General features: G+C 43.3%; 1 protein-coding gene across 1 annotated transcript in view; it reads left to right on the top strand.

The window, feature by feature from the left end:
- LOC116049952 (synaptic vesicular amine transporter-like) overlaps positions 1 to 22,477 on the top strand; it is a 50,223-nt gene that overhangs the window by 12,979 nt on the left and 14,767 nt on the right. The window contains exons 6-7 of the mRNA XM_035992462.1: positions 18,288 to 18,377; positions 18,558 to 18,601. Of these exons, the coding sequence (XP_035848355.1) occupies positions 18,288 to 18,377; positions 18,558 to 18,601 (134 nt within the window). The remainder of the gene's footprint in view (positions 1 to 18,287; positions 18,378 to 18,557; positions 18,602 to 22,477) is intronic.

Here is a 22,477-nt window from a genome sequence, read left to right as displayed (position 1 = left end):
CATTCCTAACCACACCCCCTTACAATATTATAAAGACTGAAGCAGACGGCAACAGAACTTGGCAAGATGTTCAACGGCGAACAGAAGAAAATCACAACGATGTTCAGCTCAACAACAAAGAGACCCCTTACCCCATGGATGAGACCCCTTACCCCGCGGGTCCTCTTCGCCTCCTCAGAGGCAGACAGTCAAAACCTGGTATGCCCACCTCCCTCTCCCGAGACAGCGACTCAGGACTACACGGATGTGCGTGACTCTAATGAGGACGTGGCGACTCAGGACTATACTAATGAGAGCGGGACAACCGCTACACCTCCGGATGAGGTAAACCCTGATTCATCAGAGGAGGAGGAGGAGGAGGACCCTGGTTCTTCAGAAGATGAAATGGAGTCGGAAATCCCAGATAAACAGGGTAAGGAAGGTGGTCAGGAGGAGAGTCCAGAAAGTCCTCCAAACGCTCAGGAGGAGAGCTCTCCTCCTGGTCAGGAGGATGAGGTAGACGGTTGGGGCTCTTCTCTCAACATCGACACCATCCAATCAGCGTTTTTTCATCTTCTCAATCTAATTATTCACGATGACAGACGCTCTGAGTGCTATGGCTGTAAGGTTGATCATCCTAGCCAGCGGCAGGATTTCAGAGTCCGTGTAGTCACCAAGACGCTACTCCACGAACTGAAATTAGCAAAGAAAATCTTTGACCCCATCACGGACATGTATGACAATTTGATTGGGCAAGATTCAGTGAAAATCTTTCAACTGCGGCTGGTCACAGAGTGTTTTCTGGGCTCGTAAGGGGGATATGTTCCCCTGCTTTATGAAGAAAACAAAACAGAAAAAAAGCATTCCTATTATCCCCGCGATGGTCAACTTTAGATTAATGTTACCGTACACTGTCATTTTCAATAAAATGTTTTATTAATCACAAGTTTATGGTTACAGAGTCTTTCTTATTGTTTCTTACAAGTGGTAACACTCTCTAAACACGTCTAGAGAGCATGAGCCATGGCGAAAAGATTCTGAGCGATGCACTTTTGATATTTATTGACAAAATTAGATACCATCCGGTCATTTTTATAGACATCATCATGATACAGAGTCAACATTTGATTATATGATAAGCCGCAGGCTTGATGGCAGAGATAAAAAACACAGTGCTGACCGCATATGACAGAGAAAGTGTGCTGGAGCTGACGGCTGTGGTACTCTATCTTCTTTGAACGACTTTCCAGAAACTGCAAAATGCTCGAGGGGTAATGAGCAAAATCAGGCCGGAAATCCATGATTTAAGATGGCGACCCGTGGCCGTAAACATATTGTAAAATTCTCTGACTGAATTTCTGCTATTGAAACGGGGCTGAAAGGCTTTAGCAGGAACCTGTCTGCCGTCCTGGCACAAGGCCAAATATTCTACACCATTATGTTTGAAATTAAAGGGTGAAAGGTCCCTGCGTCCTACAAAAGCGTCATGGTGCACCATGGCTAAAGCTAAATAGCGGGGCATAGCACCCAGAAAGAGGTTCTCCTGGTTGCAGATCCTCGAATTTTCAGGGATAGAGTACGTTTTCACACTGACGCGTGAGAGCGAATAGAGGGCATTTCCTTTCATCAGGGCCGCGGCCGATAATATCTTCAGGGTGAACTCCGAGTCATGAGCCCCCATAAGGCAAAACGCGTCACTGTTACGAATAAGTTTAATCCTCAAATCAACAGAGTTTAACAACAGGCGCTCACAGAGAAATATGTCACTGTGGAGAGGTCCTAGCAAGTCCACTTCGCCAGATTCGGCGCTGAATTGCGCTCTCTGGACTAATCCTTTGTTTGGCCCGTTAGTCACTACTATAGAATCCATTGACCCCGGAGTGTCTTTGTAAAACAGACAGGCACTAAATTGACTCTTTAATGTGTCCTCTGAAAAGTTGAGTAAGGTTTCTATCATGGCTCTGTAAGGGTGAGTGGCGCTGGATTGTGAAATCAATCTGTCCCCCAAATGACGTCGCATTGGCTAAACATTGTATTGAGAGGATAATTGACTAGGCCCACTGCTGTATCGACAGGGATGTTTGCCCCATCCTTCTCTGTGATTTTAACTCGGAGGTGTAACAACGTGTCGTTCAAGTCCAAATACTTTTCCGGGTATAAAGAATTCGATGGGCGAGTTGTCGCTCAGTGCAGAGACGGGCTGGTATTCTTGATATTTTTTGTCCTCTACAGATAGTTGCGTCATGGGAGCTGAAAAGAGATCCAGTTCAGCCAGGGTGCATTCGGCTGATTTCTGATGTAAAAGAGCCATTGTGTGTGCTGCATTAAAATATGTCAGAGCTCTGCGCCAACTTCCTTCTCTTAGGCGCGCCTCTCCTGACTGATTTACTCTTCTTGAGCGTCACACGTTTTTTAAATGCAGAGGAAACAACACGCTCGCCCGGAGGTCGTTTCCTTGCTCTATGGGACAAGACCAAAATACCTCCTGAAGCTTCTTGATTCGTATTCTCGGTCAGTTTTCCCATAAATCCTTTCACAGCATCGGACGCAATGTTTGTAGCAGCTGTTTTAAGATGCAAAAAGCGAAACCTTTTTTCAGCAGAGGCGAAACAACTTCGAAAAAAGATAGAGCCTAAGCCTCGCCCGTACATGACTCTGTAAAAGCCAGGTAAAGCCCTGCCTACTTGCCCTTCATAGTACGCTACAAAGCGCCGAGGATCTTCTTTGATATGCAGCATTTTACCGGGTCCTTACAATGAACGTTGGAGTGGTTTAAAGTGTAATTTCACAATTGTCTTTCCAAACACAAAATCAACGTTCCTGTTGCAATCGGTTATAATTTCAATGCGTATGTTTTTGATGTAATTTTTTGACACAGGTATATAATGTACCGTATTGTAGCTGATGCTAGTCACGTCTCCAAAATCACCTTTCACATTCACCACACAAAGCAGCGGTGAGTAGCTGTCGCCGACCGCTTGATACTGAATAATGTCAGTGTATACAAAGAGGTTATATACACCCGCATTTAAATCGCAGGGATAGGTAGATGGCCGCCGAGAGTTGCGTCCACCATTCGCCGGCTTTTAAGCCTAACATGTAAGCCAGCGGAGGATAGGTACGGATTTTGTAAAGACCATCGCCTTTGAAGTCGATGCATTTGGTCGCAATGTTGAAAGTCGCATCAAAGGACGGATCATGTTTTTTGGCCGCCGGGACCAAATATTCCAGGAGATCTCGCCATCATAATCTTCTAATTTGTATACAGGAGGCGTACGAGGGATACGATCCGTCACTGTAAAGATTTCGTCCGTAAAACTCTTTTCGTATTTTTTATCAAACACGCCTCTCACCTTGGATAATCGTACCAAATCCCCTTTCTTAAACGACATCTTTATTTTATTCCTGTGACGAGAGGCAAAGGTGCCGTACAGGTTGTGAAACACCTGATCGGTGTTCTCCGGTGTGACCTCCATAGGCGTCATTTTTATAGAGCTGTGATAACTGTTGTTATAACTATGTACCAGGTCAGGTAAGGCGTTGAGGTACGTCTGGTGTTGCGTGCCGTGAAATATTTAAACATGCGAGATTTCAGGGTATGGTTATACCTCTCGACGACCGAAGCCTTTAAGTCACTGGCCGTCCTAAAATGATTGCTACCGTATTTGTTCATCAGAGCCTCAAATTTTCTGTTGAAAAATTCTTTGCCTGCGTCAGTTTGTAGCTTGGCGGGTATTAAACTCTCTCGAAACACTGATTCAAACGCTTTTACAACCACAGCAGCTGTCTTCCTCTTCAAGGAACGCACATATGCTTTTTTAGAAAATACGTCTATGATGGTCAGTAAATAATTAAATCCGTCATTATGTGCTGCCAAGGCTTGCATGTCACATAGGTCGGCTTGAAACTGATTTAAAGGTTTTGTAACAAAGACTCTGTTTCTCTTAAAATGTACTCGCATCTTGCTCAGATAAAAAATCTTTAACTTCCCGAACACTGACTTTTTCACCAGTTTCATCCTGTACACTCTGCCAGAGACGTACGCCGCCAAAGCTACCGGGATGCTGTGGATTGTAATAGATGTTTTCCATCACTCGTTTCTCCGACATCCTTTCCTCTGAAACCGCTAATGTTTTCTAAGACATCCCGTACGCCGGAATGACTCTTTATTCATTTTATTTTTTTTTATTCTTTATTTTCAAAAGATGGTAAATACAATTCTTAAAACAGGTTACATATATTAAAAAGCAGATATAACTCATTTAAAACATTGTTTTTCTGTTCAAAAGAAAAATACAATTCTTAAAACAGGTTACATATATTAAAAAGTAGAAATCACTCATTTCAAAAACATTGTTTTTCTGTTCAAAAGGAAAATACAATTCTTAAACAGGTTACATATATCTTCAAGGATACAAATTGGTTATATATATATATATATATATATATATATATGAAAATGTCTACTATTAACCCTTAGAACCCGATGCCGTCGTCGGCGACGTACAACGGCACCTCTGATTAATATTAGATAATTTGATAACGGTTTAATGTAGAAACTTACCGAGTTTTGCTGCTAAAAGCTAACAAGTTAGCCATCACGGGGGTGTCTTTGTAGCCTTTACAGAAGGTTTTCTATCCAGCCTGGAAGTTGTGCCTCTTTTCAGAGTTGTTCAGCAATAAATCCAAACGCTTATTATCCACTTGATGTCCATAATTTATCAATTTTCCGTCATTTTTGCCGCTAGCTCGATGCTAGCTGCCATTTTGAATATCCCATGATGCTTTGCGAGATTGTATTGACGTCTTTCAACCAATGGGAAGGCAGGTCCGTCATACAAAGAGTATATCGAGTGGAAAGATAGATCGCTCCAGCGAATCCAAGCGAGAACAAAGGCTATACAGTGAAAGATGGATCACTCCAGTTTATTACCGTTCTACAGAGAAGATTGTTTTGAGATTTGGCATAAATGTGGGCCTGTTTTGAAGAAATGTAAATAGTTTGTCCTTTTATATGAGTTATAATATTCATTATGTTTATTTTTGCACTGCATGACTCCAAATATATAGGAGAACTGTTTTAGAACATTGCTGTGTGTGTGATTTCAATAAATATGTCATTATTATTTGATTATTGGCATAAGTGAATGTCATGAGGGCAAAAGTGTCTGGACTTTTTTTGAAAAAATGTACATATTTAGTCAACTGTATAAGTTATAATGTTTATTTCTTCACAGTGTGACTCCTAATACATATGGGAACTGATTTAGACAGGAGATTGGCTTCACTTTCATTGATCTGTCTGTGATATCAATATATATCTGTGAGATTCATGTTCCGTTTTATTTATTTATTTGTCTTTAAGGTCATACAACGTTTTTTTACATTCAAGTGACCTCACTGCAGCACAAATATTCTAATAGCCCAGTTTTTCCTGAAAAAAATGTTCATAAATTGAATGTAGACAACAGGGTTGATGTTTTACAAGCTTTTTTAGAAAATAAAACCAGTCGGACAATGAACTGTAGAAATGACCTTAGGGCTGGTAGGGTTAATGTAGGCCTACTTAAAAACAGTTCTGAACTGCAAAATAAAAGAATTTAATCATGTGAAAAAACATGCGATTAATCGCGATTAAGAAAATGTAATTGTTTGATGACCCTAGTATAAATGCATAAAATCATTATTTCTAATTTGATTACTCAAAATAAGGCATCGACCGCCACGGCCGGCATCGACCACCACGGCCGGCATCGACCGCTACGGCCGGCATCGACCACCACGGCCGGCATCGACCGCTACGGCCGGCATCGACCACCACGGCCGGCATCGACCGCTACGGCCGGCATCGACCGCTTGGCCGGCATTTTTTTTATTTATTTTTTATTTTTTTTAAATCACTGCACAGTGATCGGGTTGCTAATGAAAATACATGTAGATATATGCCAGCGTGTAATTGCACAGATAGACTCGGATGTGAGAGAATTCAGAGATCAACACACCACCACCAGTTATATGCATGCTTACCGGGCTTATGCCTGAGAGATCTCTGGGTTGCCAGGACGTACTGACATAGGACGAATGTAAGAGTAAGCAGAGGAAGACCATCTGCCAAGTTGTTGCAGGGACGTACATGAAATGCCTTGATTTGCTGCCGTAGCAGCGGCCCTATTCTGAATGAATGACCCGAATAATGCTGAGGTGAAAATGTATAGGAATATCTTAGATGATGGCTAAACCGACATTTAGCTGAAAACCTCTAGTATGAGCCTGGGCAGTGAGTAGATCATATTAGAAGCAGCGTCTCCGCGTTTAGAGGTTAGTGTTGTAAGCAGTACAACTTGAATGAGGCCAATGTCATGAGTTAGCTGCGTACGAGGTCAGTGATAACGTCACTTAATGCACTGCATATATGAATAGTTACAATAGAGGTCATAATACCCGTGCTGCGAGATAAAACATTTAAACATGCTGCAAAGCAGAAGCAATTTGAACGTGCAGAATATGAAGTTTAGCTGGTCATGCTGCAAAGACATCGTGTTATGATGAGATCTATAGGGTGTAGCAAATATGAGAATCCCATAGCAAAGATGAATTCTGTTTAAACATAATGCAGAGATGAACTGTACGCTTGCTGCTAAAATTCGATCAATAACATAAGACAATAACGACCGCCTTTTGCCCAGTAAGATGGATTACCACCACCATACTTAGGATAGGGATTCCCCCCAAAACTTAACTCATGCATGTATTATTATATACTGCCTCAGTAATACCCAGATACCAACTGACGCTAGCATGGTTAAGACAGAGAAGCCATCCACAAGATGATGATTATGAGAAGCAAGTGAATACCAACCACAACAAAAATTAATTGTGTCGACATGCCCGAAAGTAATTTTTAATAAGTGATAGAAAGTGACTGGGTAGATACACAAAATACTCACCTTCAGAGGGCATCGCAGAATCTAAGTAAAAAGTAGCAAAAATCAGACAGAGGATACCGCAAGAAGGATCCATGAAATAGGATGTTGTGATGACCATAATGCTGATAGGACACGCGACCCATATGCACCATGCTGAGTATGGTGCGCCCATGAGTAAGACACGCACTTTAATGATGCAAGACCAACCGCCGAGGTCAGCCATGACCGAAGTAAATACAGTGTAGTGATTAGAAACCTGGGCTGCCACCAGTTCCAACACGTCTACTGGGAATCAGTCAGATCTGATTTGAAGGACTCGCACCAATATATTGCCAACGTAGGAAACTTAGTGGAAATGAACAACACATCTTAGTAAATAGATTTAATAAAACGTAAAACTCAATGAGGTCCCCACAGATATGAGATAAAATAAAAGTAAATAGCTGATGCGAGCAATGCAGCTTGATAAATATATCTAGAGTATAACTAAAATTGTCGAACAACGACAATGGACGCCAATGTACAATATGAATATTGTGCTGAGAATACCAAGAATGTGCGCTACCTACCATGAGTGAGCATAATGCACAAAACGATAAGCAGGCAACAACGACCAGTATATTTACAAATGCAGAATATTCTGCAGACGTCACCATGACTACTGACAAATATCGCGACAGCTTCGTAGACAACCTTTACAATGCGTCATTCCCTATCGAGAAAAGAATCTAACCCCTGCCGAGTATTAGAACAGTACTATAGCCCAGAAACGTCAGGAATATGGGACAAAAACACTTACGTACCTCCTATGCCCATTTGATGCTAACAAGCCTCACCCGATGTAGCAATCCAGTGACTGCCATGTTTGTCGTCAATTGACACAAGTACCTTACATCTGAAGTGTCGAAGACTTAATAAATACATTTAAACCTGCAAAAACACGACAATGTACAGTATAAATGCTCCATGCCTTGTATCTCATGGTGCGCTCCAACAGACGTTTATTGTAAAAAGGCTGCCGTTAGTTGATAAGATAAAAACTAATGTAACTAGCATTTTAGTCAACAACAATTACCCCTTCCTACATTATCTCACAGTATACAACCCAATCACCGTCTCACAAGACTGAAATAACTGAGATTACTCATGCACAGCCACCAGAAGACCAGCAACCTCGGACAGCCGCTCATACCACAACCATGTAGCCAAGCTCAGTTTGCAGCTGCGCAGCAGAGCCCAGCCCTAATATACTTCACTGTCACCTTCCAGAGCTAATACATCCATGGTCCAGAGCAACATCTGTTGTAAAGCCGACCCACCGTAAATGCGCATGTAAATGCACGCGTGAATTTAAAACGTCAACTGAAATGAGCACGCTAAAAGGATGTCAGGAGAAGATAAAAGCAGCTTACCTAGGGAGCCCATAGAGAAAAGACATGCCTGCCTAAGTGCACAATTAACCTTGATGCATGAATAGAAGAAAAACGATGTCCCCTGCTGTCTCTATCATAGAATTTACGGGAATTATGCCCCAGAGAAGCAGAGGAATTTACAGCTGAAGCCAGAGTTTAGACAGCGCCCGGAACTCCGGCCACCGCACCGTGAACCGCATTACAGTGTGCTGTAAACATGAATGAACAAAATATGCTGATGAGATACTTAATTTCGAACGGTTGGATGATCCAGCTGAGTTGAACATGCCGGTGCTTCTGCGTGATGAAACCGACCGAAGTACGTCCAACGCCGGCGCTGAGAGTCGGCAGCTGGAGGCAAGCTGTGCAGGTCAGAGTGAGCCGTGCGGTGAGTCAGGAGCTGCGAACGAGGCAAAATCCCCGGGACTGCAGTCGAGTGAAAGTAACTTCTGGAGTGAAATTGCGCTGCCAGGCGGCTACCATTTGCACCCGCGGTGCATGCACCAGAGCTGCAGAAAAACTGCTTATAGGACGGGAGCAAGAGAGAAACATCTTCTAGTATAGACATCAGCTGCTACCACGAGACACGGCCGTGAAAAGGTGAGCTTGAAGGGCCTGAAAAACAGCTGGGGCATTAGTGAGACCAAAAGGCATGACCAAATATTCAAAATGGCCGAGCGGGGTGTTAAAGGCTGTCTTCCACTCATCCCCAGCTCTGATCCGGATGAGGTGGTAGGCGTTTCTCAGGTCCAGTTTTGTGAAAACCTTAGCTCGGTTCAGGGGTTCGAAAGCAGGATCAATGAGAGGAAGAGAGTACTTATTCTTTACAGTTATCTCATTTAAACCACGATAGTCAATACAGGGCCACAGAGTCGAGTCCTTCTTAACAAAGAAAAACCCAGTGCCCATAGGGGAGGAGGAGGGACGGATGAGCCCAGCAGCTAACAAGTCTCAGGTTCTCTCCCTCTCAGGTTAAGATAAATTGTATAAGTGATGAGAGGGAAGTGGGGCACCAGGAAGGGTCTCAATAACACAATCATATGGTCGGTGAGGGGGCAGAGATAGCGCTTTCTGTTTGTTAAATACTTCTCCTAGGTCATGATACATGGGAGGCACTAGTGTTCGGATTTTCCATTATTTAGCCCTCCGAAAAGGCCTACCAGGAAGCACACCATGTCATGACTCGTGTTTGTCCTAAAGTTTATTTTAAATTAAATGACCACAGGTCATAAACCTGAAATACAACAAACAAATAATGACAATATATTGTAGGTGCCATAATTAAAGTTTCTAATGAAGCTGCGCATGCGCACATAACGTAACATATCTGAGCATATATGAAACTTAAAGAAATCACTCGTTCCCATTTTAACTGAACACATCAGACCCATTTGCTTCTTTTTTTCTTTTTTCTCTTTTCATGAGTGAGTTAAAGGTCTCAACACCTTCCACTTGGCCGACTGATTGAAGATCCAAGGAGGGCACAGTCTCTTGAGTCTCTCAGTGAGAATTTCAAACTAAAATCCAGCCTTTGTAGGCATTCACAAACAAAAATGTATTAATTATTATTAACTAAGGAGGTAGGCTCCACCACCTTTCCTCCAACTGAGTGTAGGTTTGCCCTTGAAGCACTCAGTTGCCTCCCAGGGTTACCCGCTAGTTAATCAAAGAACACAGAGTCACAGTCTGTGGGTATCCATGGCGAGGACTTATCTTACCTCCTCTTGATCTTCAGCAGGAATCAAGATCACCAACCTCCGCACATCCCTGCGAATGACGATGGTCGTGGGCATGGAGTCCTTTCTCCGGGCCCTGGGAACTATGGGAGCAGGACGGACGACCCCCTTCTCGTCTGGATACGCTGTAGCAACCCGGCCGAGTCGGAACTGCCCTCTTAGAGCATTCTGGTCCGCAATCCAGACTACATCTCCAACCTTGACACTTCTCTCTGCTCGGTGCCACTTGTGTCGTATGAACAAGTTTGGTCCTGCCAGTTCACTCCATTTCTTCCAGAACCTGTCGATTCCAGCCTGGACAGCCCTCAGTCTGCGCCAAGAGCGGGTTTCCATGTCGATTCCGTGTATGTCTCCTCCCTGTCCGGTGCGTCCCAGGATAAGGGAGTTGGGGGTTAAGTACTCCACAGAGTCCTCTTGCTCCTGTGCCCTGGCGTCGATGTGTCGCTCATTAGTCAAGTTGGCTGCCGAGTAGAGAAGGGTCTGGAACTTCCCCAAGGTGTAGCAGCCAGTTGTTCCGCCAAGACTGTTAAGAGCTCTTTTAACCCTACCAGCACTAAGGGCATTTTTACAGTTCATTGTCCGTCTGGTTTTATTTTCTAAAAAAGTTTGTAAAACATCAACCCTGTTGTCTACAGTCAATTTATGAACATCATTTTTTTCAGGAAAAACTGGGCTATTAGAATATTTGTGCTGCAGTGAGGTCACTTGAATGTAAAAATAGGTTGTATGACCTTAAAGACAAATAAATAAATAAAACGGAACATGAATCTCACAAATATATATTGATATCACAGACAGATCAATAAAAGCTAAGCCAATCTCCTGTCTAAAGCAGTTCCCATATGTCTTGGGAGTCAAACTGTGAAGAAATAAACATAACTTATACAGTTGACTAAATACATAAATTTTTTCAAAAAAGGTCCAGACGCTTTTGCCCTTATGACATTGTCCCAAGTGTCCTTAACTGGATTGCTTATATTCGCTTCTTGGTAAGCTTCTCTCTCAAGCATCACCCCTTTCTGCTTTGCGGGTGTGGCAAGACCAATGGGGTCATGGAATCCAGCGATCTGGCTTAGCAGCATCCAACGGGTCAATGGGTTTGGAGTTTTACCTCTGACTTCCTCTTCGCGCAAATCGACTCCTGTCCTCATCTTTCCTCTCTTCTTTGTGAAATTTACGGACGCCATCACACAAAGTTTGTCAGTCTTTGGTTCATAGCCGACTCCAAGTGCTTTGCTTTCTTCATCCCGCATCTGGTTGGGTAACACCCGAGTTTTGGGCACACTCACAGTTGTCTTACTGATACTGACATCAGCTGTGGTTGCGGACCTCCCACTTTGGCCTGATAAGACCCACGGCTTAAGGGAGAAGCCTCCAGCTTTTAATATCTTTTTCACTCCTTTGGTGATTTTCTCCAGTATCTGCAAGTCATTGTGGGACGTCAAGATGTCATCCACATAACTATCTTCTACCACAACTCGGCACTCCTCAACCATGGCTGCAAACTGGGGCAGGTTGGCTGTTTTTCTCATAGCCACCTGGGCTATACAACCAGCAGGTTTATCGCCGATGTTGACCCTGACGACAGCAAAGACTTCAATTACCTCCTCAGGGTTGTCTCTCCAGAGGAATCGATGGAGGTGTACTTCTTTGTCTTCTAGCCAGACAGAGTTGTAAATTTTTTTCACATCGCCCAGGGCGGCGTACAACCCAGTCCTGAATCTTAGAAGCACGCCCCTTATCTGATTTAGGACATCAGGACCCTTGTACAGTAGGTCATTCAAACTTATTCCCATGAATTCTTGGCTACTGTTCCAGACAATTCTTACAGAAGTAGTGGTTGAGTGAGGATTAGGAGCAACTAAATGACTGATATACCACTTAGGTCCCTTCCAGCTATTGATTTCCTCTTGGGTGAATTTAACAGCAGCCCCTCTTGAGACCATATCATGGATTTGCTCTATGTACGCAGCCTTCCATTCCGGCTCCCTCTCCAGTCGTTTCTCAGTGTTTAAAAAGGTAGCTTCCACTGCACGTCGATTGTCAGGCAGCGTTGCGGGGTCTCCTTTCCATGGGTAAGCTGCATCCCAGTGAGGGGATTCGCTTTGCTTGTCAGCTTGCACGTAGGTGAGACATTCCTTTATCTTCTCTAAGTCTCTTTCCTCTCCTAGGGTCATTTCCTTGCCCCCAGGGGGCACCTACCGCATCTACAGCCACCACATTGAGGATCACAGGCGGCGCCAATACTGTCCCACTTGAACCATTCAAAGACTTCTTTGTTTGTAGTTGCAGTGTTTCGGAGGATTGCGTCTTCTCCTTCCACCAAGACTTCACTGGGTCCTTCCATTTCCACGAGAATCTCTTTGTACGCCCTTGAAGCTGTTCTCATTGACCTCGCGAAATGTGTTTCAGACCTGTGCACTGCTAGGTCTATCATTTCAAAGAGGTCAGGATGCGTTCCACCAACAGTCTTCCCAAGGGGGCCATCCCAGAGGACAAGGTCTCCCACTACTTTGACTGGCTGTGGGACCAGGCAACCCTCCCTGTGGCTAATCAACAGGTCGATCTTTTCGGGCCAGACCAAGTCCTTGAGTGGAACGTTTGGGAAGAACTTCTGCAGTTGCTGTGGCGTGACAGCTTGGTTCACCTTCGCAACATCTTCCAAGCCGTAACAAAGGAGTTTGTGCTCTGCTATTGTACCTTTAGGAGTTTTTACTCTCATCCTTAGGGTATACTTCTTGGTAGTAATGGTTTTCTCCATCCCTCCAACACCTTGGACAATCAACTTAATGTTCTCACCATTTAGCTTGAGACGCTCTGCTGCTTTTTTAGAGATATAATTAGTATCTGAAGCGAGATCAATCAACGTACCGACTAGCTGGCCAGAGTTTGTCGTCACATCCAACAGCATCATTATGACAGGACACTCTTTTGGCTCACAACCAGCGCTAGCACACGCTTTTGTCGTGATCTTATTTGAAAAGGCTTCCTTGAACTCTGCTCGCAGCTTTGGAGAAAGTTTGGCAAGGAGCTCCTCCTGTTTGTTGGTTAATCCAAGCCCCCTTTTCCCCAATTTTGCATTGCTCTGCTCTCCGCTCTTTTCCTCTTTTTTCTTGATCTGTGGCTTTGGACACAGCAAGTAATTGTGGTCTGAAGAGCCCTCTTTCTGACAGTCATCCTTTGAGCATAGATACTTTTGTGTGCAGCCGCTGTCGTCACCATGAAGGCGCAAGCACTTAAAGCATGCTCCTGCTCTCCTAAGCTGAGCCTTCTTGCCTGTCAGATTGAGCTTCTTAAAGACTTTGCAGGCGAACAGCCTACCTCCATGCTCGTTGTCTCCACATGTGACGCATAAGCTTGGTTGAGAGCCCTTTTGGGTGTTTCCTGACGTGGCTCTGGTGAAAGCCCTCCTTTCCTTTTTCTTTTCGCTTGACCTCTCAGTATTGTTCGCCGGGCTAGGCTGTAACTGGTCTAGCTCCTCGAGAATGTCCTCCTGCTTTTTCAAGTACTGCAGTAGACAGTCAAAGTGGTTGCGTGGTGAAAACACACTTCCTAGGGTCATTTTTGTGTGTTAACCACTTTTCTTTCAGGGAGTCAGGAAGCTTACTTTCAATCGACTGCACGACCACTCGGTTCTTTACAGCATCTTCCTCCCCTAAGACTTGTAGGTCACGAAGAGCTCTCTCCACGGCTTGAATCAGTTCGATTGTCTTCCTCGGATTGTTTCCTTTGATGGGGAAAAGTCCTTGCACTTCTTGTGCAATCAGCAGCACTATTTTCGGCTTATTTCCATACTTGTTGTCCAGGAGCCTGAACACGTCGGCGGCAGATCCACAGCTGGACAAAACGAGGTCCCTCTTGACTTTTTCATCTAGGCTGCCCAAGAGATGGAATTTCCTCACATTTTCCAATCCATGAGGGTTTCCCAGACGTTGCAAGTCCTCCCATTCAGCTTTCCAGCGGTAGTAATCCCTCATATTACCAGCAAACATGGGCAAGCATGCACGTTCTAGGCTGATCTGGGGCCTGTAGTTGTAAGCCCCAACTGGCTCCTCTTGCTCCACAATCCTCTCTTTTCCCAGCTTCTCTTCGTCGTCGGATTGAGAACCGCCTTGCCATACCCACTCATCCCACAGTTTTTTACGCCGTTTCTTCAACTTCCGGATCTGGTCTTTTGACTCTGTTGCCTTGGACCAAGGGATCAAGTCTTTCCACTCATCCAACCTTCGTTCGAGGTTGTAGACCTCCCGTTCCAGGTTCCTGTGAATCAGTTCACGTTCCCTCCTGGTCATATGCTGGTGGTCGGTTGCCTCAGCCTGGTCCATGGCTGATCCAGCCTCTTTAGCAAGGGTGGTAATTTCCTCCTCAGTGAACCTTGTCCAGAAGCAGATCAGGATGATTTCTTCAGTTTCATCAAACGTACAGTCACATTCTGCTGTTTTCCCGTCAATGTTTTCCGCCTTCTTTTTCAACAGATGAGCAGACAGCTTTATGGGTGGACTGTTAGCTTATCAGAAGTTAGTCTCATGACAATTTTTCTAGTCTTTGCATTATCCATGTACAAGAAGAAACATGGTTTATGACTGTTTAATTTTCTTTCTTTATGACGGATTTTCTGTTATTTAGCCCTCCGAAAAGGCCTACCAGGAAGCACACCATTTCATGACTCGTGTTTGTCCTAAAGTTTATTTTAAATTAAATGACCACAGGTCATAAACCTGAAATACAAACAAATAATGACAACATATTATTCAAATATACCATGTAAACATATTATTCAAATAATATAATGTAAATAATGAAATCAAAGAAGCCTGCAACACCATCAAAATGTGGCAAATCTGGCTTAAACAACATTGACTACATCGCCCAGAATGCCTAGCGCCAGAGGAGCATGCGCACAGTGACTCTGCCGTCACTGGTTGCTATGGACGCTGTCACAGGACACAGAACCCATTGTGATGTGGAGGCAGGGAATAGTGGACCCAAACGCAGAGATGAGACAGGCAGGCAGGAGATGAATGCAACTCAGGGGTTTAACACAACAAAAAGCGGCAGTACATAGACTGGAAAACAGGCAAAAACACAGGCAGGAACACAAGCTGAAACAAAGCACGAGGGAGCAAAACACAGGACACAGGAACGAACACAAGACGATCTAACAAGAGACAAAGGGAACACAGAGGCTAAATACATGAGGTGATGGAACAGGAACAGGTGAGACAACAGGTGAAACACATCAGGGCGGGGCAGGACAATCAACAAAGGAGGGAAAACACAGAAAGTAAAACTACACATGACAAGACAGAAAACAGACTATCAAAATAAAACAGGAAACAGGAACAACAGACAGAAAACATGAAATCAACTAAACACAGAGACTTGACACAACAAGATACTACAACACAACAGGGAACAGAAATATACAGAATAAATATACCAACACAGGAAACACACAAAACGGGCAGAAGTATACAGAATAAAATATACATAAAACAGAAAATGTACAGAAATCACCATACAGACAACAGAAATGTACAAAACCATAACACCCATGCCACCATGTGCCTCGTACAAAGGATTCACACACGCACAAACGCAACATAACACGGCGCTTCACCATGGATCACCGAACCAAACCACCGCCATCACCACCACCACCAGAAACCAGCAGAGTGCTCCGAACAATCGGCACAACGCAAATCGCTAATGATAGCCTAATGCTACACAGCATCCGGATTACTGAGCAACAACTGCACCTTGTGAGCTACAAGTTGCTCTTGGCCAACTAACACCGACATAGTGAGGTAAACGTTCAGTGCTCAAACATATAAGTGACTTAAACATTATTACTAGCCTGTGTGAGTAGTTAGCAGTTAGGCTACATACCAACGGGCTGTGTGCTCCTGATGATGGTCTGGGTGAAATGATTACTAGGTGCCATAATTAAAGTTTCTAATGAAGCTGCGCATGCACACATAACGTAACATATCTGAGCATATATGAAACTTAAAGAAATCACTCGTTCCCATTTAACTGAACACATCAGACCCATTTGCTTCCTTTTTTTTCTTTTTTTTTTTCTTTTTTCTCTTTTCGTGAGTGAGTTAAAGGTCTCAACAACCAGAGTAAGATCAGGGAGCTCAGGTAACGGGGTGTTATGGACTAGACTGGAGGCATGTGCTGACTGCAGACAGTGGGAATGACAAAAAGGGCTCCAACTAACTATTAAACGTGTAGACCAGTCAATGTGTGGATTGTGTAATTTTAACCAGGTCTTGCCTAACACAACAGGAGAGTGGGGTGAGGGAATGACAAAAAATCTGATTACCTCATGTTGATTGCCAGACAGAAGAAGGTTGAGGGGTGGAGTGACGTGAGTGATGCGTGCTAATAGGCGTCCATCCAGAGCGTTGACATCCTTAGGATCCGAGAGGAGTTCCACAGGCAGACCAGCCTTAGCCTCACGGCGCAAGTTACGAGAACGAGGGCGGTGCCTACTCCCGCTCCTCTCTCTGTTACGCTCTCGAAGCCGGTTATCTAGACGAATGGCCAGGGAAATCAAGGAATCTAAAGTGGTGGTTTCATCCCTAGCCGCTAGCTCGTCCTTAACCTCCTCAGAAAGACCGCGAATAAACGCTGCTTGTAAAGGAAAAAAGGGCTCTTGAGCTAACAAGGGCTGGCTGGAAACCACGGAGGGAGTAGAAACGGCCGAAGAGGGGATTGCACCCGGGGACTGAGCTTCCGAGGAGAGGTGAAGGCTAACTTGATCCAGTTTATCACTGAGCTGAGTGATGCAAGAGGTTAGCTGTTGAAGTGTCTGTCTGGTTTCTTGAATGGCCTGCTCATGACTTCCTACAAGCACGCCTTGGGAAGCGAGAGCATGGCGGAGCGAGTCTGTGTTTGCTGAGTCCATTCTTTGGCCAGTTCGTTCTGTTAGGGTGAGGTCTGGACCTAAGAGCGAACACAGAATAGATGGGTGGAATTTGAAAACAGTTCTTTAATGTAAGTTCAGTCAAACAGAAATCTTGCAATTTAACTAAGGAGGGTGGTGATCCAAATGGAGTGGAGGAGTGGAGGTAGGCAAGGCAGGCTCGAAAACACACAGGACTGGTGGCGTGGCTGGAAGCGAAGATGAGGTAGACCTCCAACGTCTGCGCACAGAAAGACGACACAGTGTTAATACAAGAGAATACTAGACTGTTTGGCCGAGAGTAGTTACCACTTGGTAGACTGAAACGAACTGGTGCTGGCTGCCTGGATCACAGGAGTACTAGTGCTGGAGCTTGATTAGTAGATCACCTGCAGCTGCGCTGGAGAGCCAGGTGCCCTGGAGAAAGTCACGCCTGCCCACACACTCCACACACTCCCACACACACACACACACACACACACACAGAAGACCAAAAAAAGGAAATGCACAGTCTGAGTCACAGACAGGCCGTAACAATGTTTCCTCTAGCCTACTTCTTCTTCTACTACTATTACTAGTTACGGAAATGTAAACACGTTACGTGCCACGTATTTCAAAATAAAGGTTCCCTGCACACTATTCCTGAATATATTTTACAATAGAATTAAGTTTAACACATCAAATTAACTTATATCAAACATTTTTGAATGAACCAAATTCTTAATAAATCTGAGGACAGAACACCAACCAAGAGATATTTCTGTAAAGGTGACAACAGACTAAACATGGAGCGTTCAGCATGTAACATTAATGCTGAGTCCTTATTAATACATTTTTGGAAGAAAAAAAACACAGCCATAACATATTGTCTACAGCTGCACTAGGCAAGATTCTTAGCTTAACACGTCCACATCTGTTCTGAACAGAAAAAAACATTCCCATCCTCTGTGAATTATTAATCAAAACTTCAAGAAACCATAAAGCTGCGACCAAAGACATACAAACTCATCATTCTACAACCAGTCAAAGTCTAAGCTAGTAAACATGTTTGGGGCTTAATGGGGCCATTTCATGAAACTTGTCACCCCAACATTTTTAGTACACAAGTGAAAACATATATTTCATGGTTTTAGTATACATTCCATACAAATATCTCATTTTAAAACGTGTTTTTCCTGGTACGTTTTTCAAAACTAACCTGACACACTTGTTGCAACATGAGCTGTCTTAAAAAGCTAGGTTAAAAAGCTGCATTAACTGATATATAACTGATATTAAAGTTGATCTCTCCACAAGTGACCATGCAGTGTTTTCTCCACAGTTGGACCCCCATTCGGCAGTGTGATGTATGAGTTTGTTGGGAAGACGGCTCCTTTTCTTATTCTGGCTTTCCTGGCTTTGTTTGATGGAGGTACAGTTACATTGTCTCTTACTGTACAGCCAAACCAAGAATAGTCACTGTAGAAGGAATGTTAAAGATAATGTGTGAGCTCAACATTGTTGAACACAATTCCATACATTTTTGGAATACTATGTATTCTCTTAGATATCAAAGGCTTATATTGAGTTAATTCAATGTGTGCCTTTACAGCTCTGCAGCTCGTTGTTCTTCAGCCCACCAAGGTGGAACCAGAGGTGAGTTTGTTTGCATGATCATTCATTTCCTAAAGCTTATCTTACTTCATTAGTATGACCTTTACAGCTGCTGAACATTTCAAAGAATTTTTTATGGCATTTTTTTCTTAATTGGATCATACGTACAGGAAGTGTAGAGAGAAACAGAGAAGGTGGATGACATGCAACAAAACATCCATGGCCTTTGGTAAATGGTAAATGGACTGCACTTACTGTATATAGAACCTTTAACCTGACACTAGTGCAAAATACTTTATAGTGCCTGACATTCACCCAAGCAAACAAGGACACTCAGGGACAATTTAACGTTCAGGATCCAAACTTCAATTCTGCAATCCATTTTAAGCTAAAGTTAAAATTACTGACTTAAACCTGTATAAGCCCACATAACCTGAATGAGAGCAACAAAGGGAACTGTAAGTAATAAAAGTAATCTTTCGTCAGACCATTACTGGCTCTTTTCTTTGATCCATGGAGTTGATGTCTTTAAAAATGGCTGCCAAGAGGCACCAGGTAACAGCCAATTAGACAGCTATTTGGAAAAAAAGTACAAGGAAAGGAGTAGTGGTGTAACGGATCATAGTTGGTCCGTATGAATCAACACTCACGATTCAGAGTAAATTGCGGATTAATTGCAAAGTTTAACCATAATAATAGTGTGAAATACATTTTTGCTGTCGCTGTTACTTAATGGAGGGTTGCCGTGAAAAGATACAGGCAATGCAATTTTCTGTTCACGTGAACAGAGCATGTTAAAGGCAGTTGACGGAGACGGTCATGGCTACTGGAGGAGCGGAAGAACTCGAAAAGACGCTGGCTACAGAGCTCTGTCGTATCAGCGGCAGTTGGTAGTTGAGTCACCCGAGAATAGGGGGCTTTGAGCCAGGTACAGGGCAGAGCTGTACCCAGCTACATAGTACGTCTACGTCTATGTTTCGGCGGACACTACGGTTGAGTTTAGGCGACAAAAAGTAAACGCCATGCAGCAACGACAGTTAAGTTTAGGCACAAAAATGACTCCCCGGCTTGAACGCGTTGTGTTTTATGACAGTTCTTTAAGTAATAAATGGAAAGCATTTAAAAACATATATTGTCACCCCTTTTTTGGTGCTGATCGGAAAATGTATCCGATCCGTGACTCAAGGCTGATTTAACAATGGAAGGGCCCATGGATGTCAGTCACATTTGTCTGCTACTACATGCTTATTCCTCTGCATGGAGTTTTAATCGTAATTGTAGCAAGGTGGTTGATACAACAGTATGGGGCCATTAGGATTAAAGAGAGTGAAAAGCACTTCACAGTGGCTTCAATGAACTCATTAGACAGTTTTTGAACACTAATTAATGACTGCTTCATAAACAAGAGAAAGAGTGCTCTCGTGCTTCTTTTCAGGATGACACACAATCTGATATATAGAGGGTTTTCACCGACATCACATTCTGGGCGGTAACCTGGATGTGCGGCCATATTGGAGGCACTCGGTGTAAACAACTGAATGGAGTAATGGAGTATTGTTCGCTTGGGATACTTTAATACTTTATGTCTAAACAACAGAAAAGCTCATCAAAACGCGTCTAAGATGAAAAGGCATATAGCGAAGGACTTGGACCACAAGAAAAGGTGCGATATTTCAAGAAATTACAGTTTACTGGAGGTGCAGATCCCTACAAGTTGGCTCCCTCTTCTTGGATCCATGGCGATCCGGTGATTCTTCAGTTGCATATCCCAATATAGTCAACTACCTGGTTTTCTCGCCAAGCCCATACACAGCGGAAGACCTTAAATCCTGCAAAGGTTTGGAGGCCTATAACCAGATGGTGTGTGGATGGGTGAGCGATACACAGTACCGTCATCAACGACCGTTGTGTTGTGAAGGCCAAAGTAATGCAATAACGTCTTTAATCAACCTAACCTTAACTGTATGATATCAATGCGATACTCAAGGTGTAGCCAAGTGACTCTCAATCGTTTTTTTTTTCATTTCAAAGATCGAACAAGACAGATTTTTCCCTCCTGATCCTGGTTGAGCTTTGCCAACCACAAGCGCCGCCTTTCCTCTGATAACTTCTGGCATTCCTCTCCCTGGTTTTTAATAACTTTTGGAAGTCGATAATATTCCAAATGTTTTTCTCGGTCTGACCTATTGGTACAACCTAAAACACGGCAATAATTAACCATTTTCCTTGACGGCGTTCGGGATCTACTTCAGTGCCTGTGCTTTGTTGTGATGCGGAGTACCTCCAATATGGAGACTTCTGGTCTGATGACGCGTTGTGAAAACCAAGATACTAGCGGAGATACTAGCCAAACAGATCTGCTGATGGAAGCAAAGCCAACGAGGTAATTAGCAGATGCTTTCACCTTTTCAGTATTCTTCATCTAATGCATTTCTAAAAAAAATGCCCAGGGTACCTCATTAGACATTTCAATTAGGTTCCACAGAGGCTTGCAGCAAGGCACAATAGAGTTGTGTACCGAATGTGGTACTTTTTAGAGTACCGACTGAAAAAAAACCTGCATGTTCAACACATTCTTACTCCCAGCGTGTCAAAAGCAACGCTTGGTCAGGGGCCTTTGGCGTTTGTTACTGACGCCAAAGTCTCCTTTAGTGTCTAGTCCTTTGGCGTCATATTTAGATGCGTTTGGTCAGGACTCTTGGCTTAAATTTTGGCTTAGATTTTAAACCCGTGCAGGGCTCTATCATTGGGTACTGGCACCATATTTCAGGTACCAGTTAAAATGTGAATGGGACCTACGTTAGTCCTATTAGGCTCAGATAGTGTTATTCTGCTTATATTCAGCAGTATATATCATTCTCCGTTTTACATGTATAATGTGTTTGACTTTTTATTTGCTCCAAATAACATGCCAATTCTTAAAAGTTACAATTTGGAAGATCTCTGTTAACCTATGGTGCTAAGCGTGAATTGTAGGTGTGTTTTGGGATCTCACTTCCCAGAGATCCAAACAGTGTCGCCTGTGTGACATCAGTCAGTTGGCAGCAGAAGAGTGATTCTGTTGCGCTAGCTCCGCCTACCCTCTCTGGTGGACCAACCTCTGCTGGGTGATGGAAATGATGCCACTAACTGTGCGCCACGTGATATTTTCTGGGAATGATGCCACAGGCACTCAGTTTGTAATATTGAAAATTCAAGGGCTTTCATCAGTGGGCCATAATGGTAATCACCATTGTGTTACCTCATTCGACAATAGATAGTGACTTAACAGACGTTTATTTAAAGGAAAATCTTCAAGATTATTACTTTAAGGCAGGGGTCTTCAATGTTTTTTAAGCCAAGGATCCCTGAACTGAAGGAGAGATGGAGCAGAGAGCCCCTACTACATATATTGTATAAAATGAAGTTGCATAATAAAATGGGCCTACAACAACTTATGTATAAGTAGTAGCTTAGTACAACTTAGAATACTAAGCTATTTAAATAGCCTAATAATTGTTGGCATGATTTTATGAATCGTGTTTTGATGGTAAACATACATGTGTCACAGAAACTCCTCAGGATGAACTGTATCTGTGGATGGCCTTAGTGACTACCTTACCTATAGGCCAGTAAGCAGTGGGGATTTATATTTGCTAATAATATGTTGGATTCATGTTAAGACATTTACATTTTTGAAAAAACTTTAAAAAATGAACAGTAATTTGAAGACCCCCCCCCTACAAATATCACAAAGGGTTGATTCTGTCTTCGCAATACTGACTGAATTCTGTTTTCTTCTTATATTTGATTAATTGATTTTAATTATTTATTCATGCGTTTTTTAAACCAAGGTAGTACTGTCAGCCAGTTTCCATGTATTTAACAGGTGTTTGGTTACTTTGCCTTGCATATCTGCCCACTGAAAAGAATGTCATT

This window comes from Sander lucioperca, chromosome 15 (assembly GCF_008315115.2).
Source record: "Sander lucioperca isolate FBNREF2018 chromosome 15, SLUC_FBN_1.2, whole genome shotgun sequence".
Classification (NCBI taxonomy): Eukaryota; Metazoa; Chordata; class Actinopteri; order Perciformes; family Percidae; genus Sander; species Sander lucioperca.
Note: the sequence above shows the minus strand (reverse complement) of the source record. Positions and strands in the feature narration are given on the sequence as shown.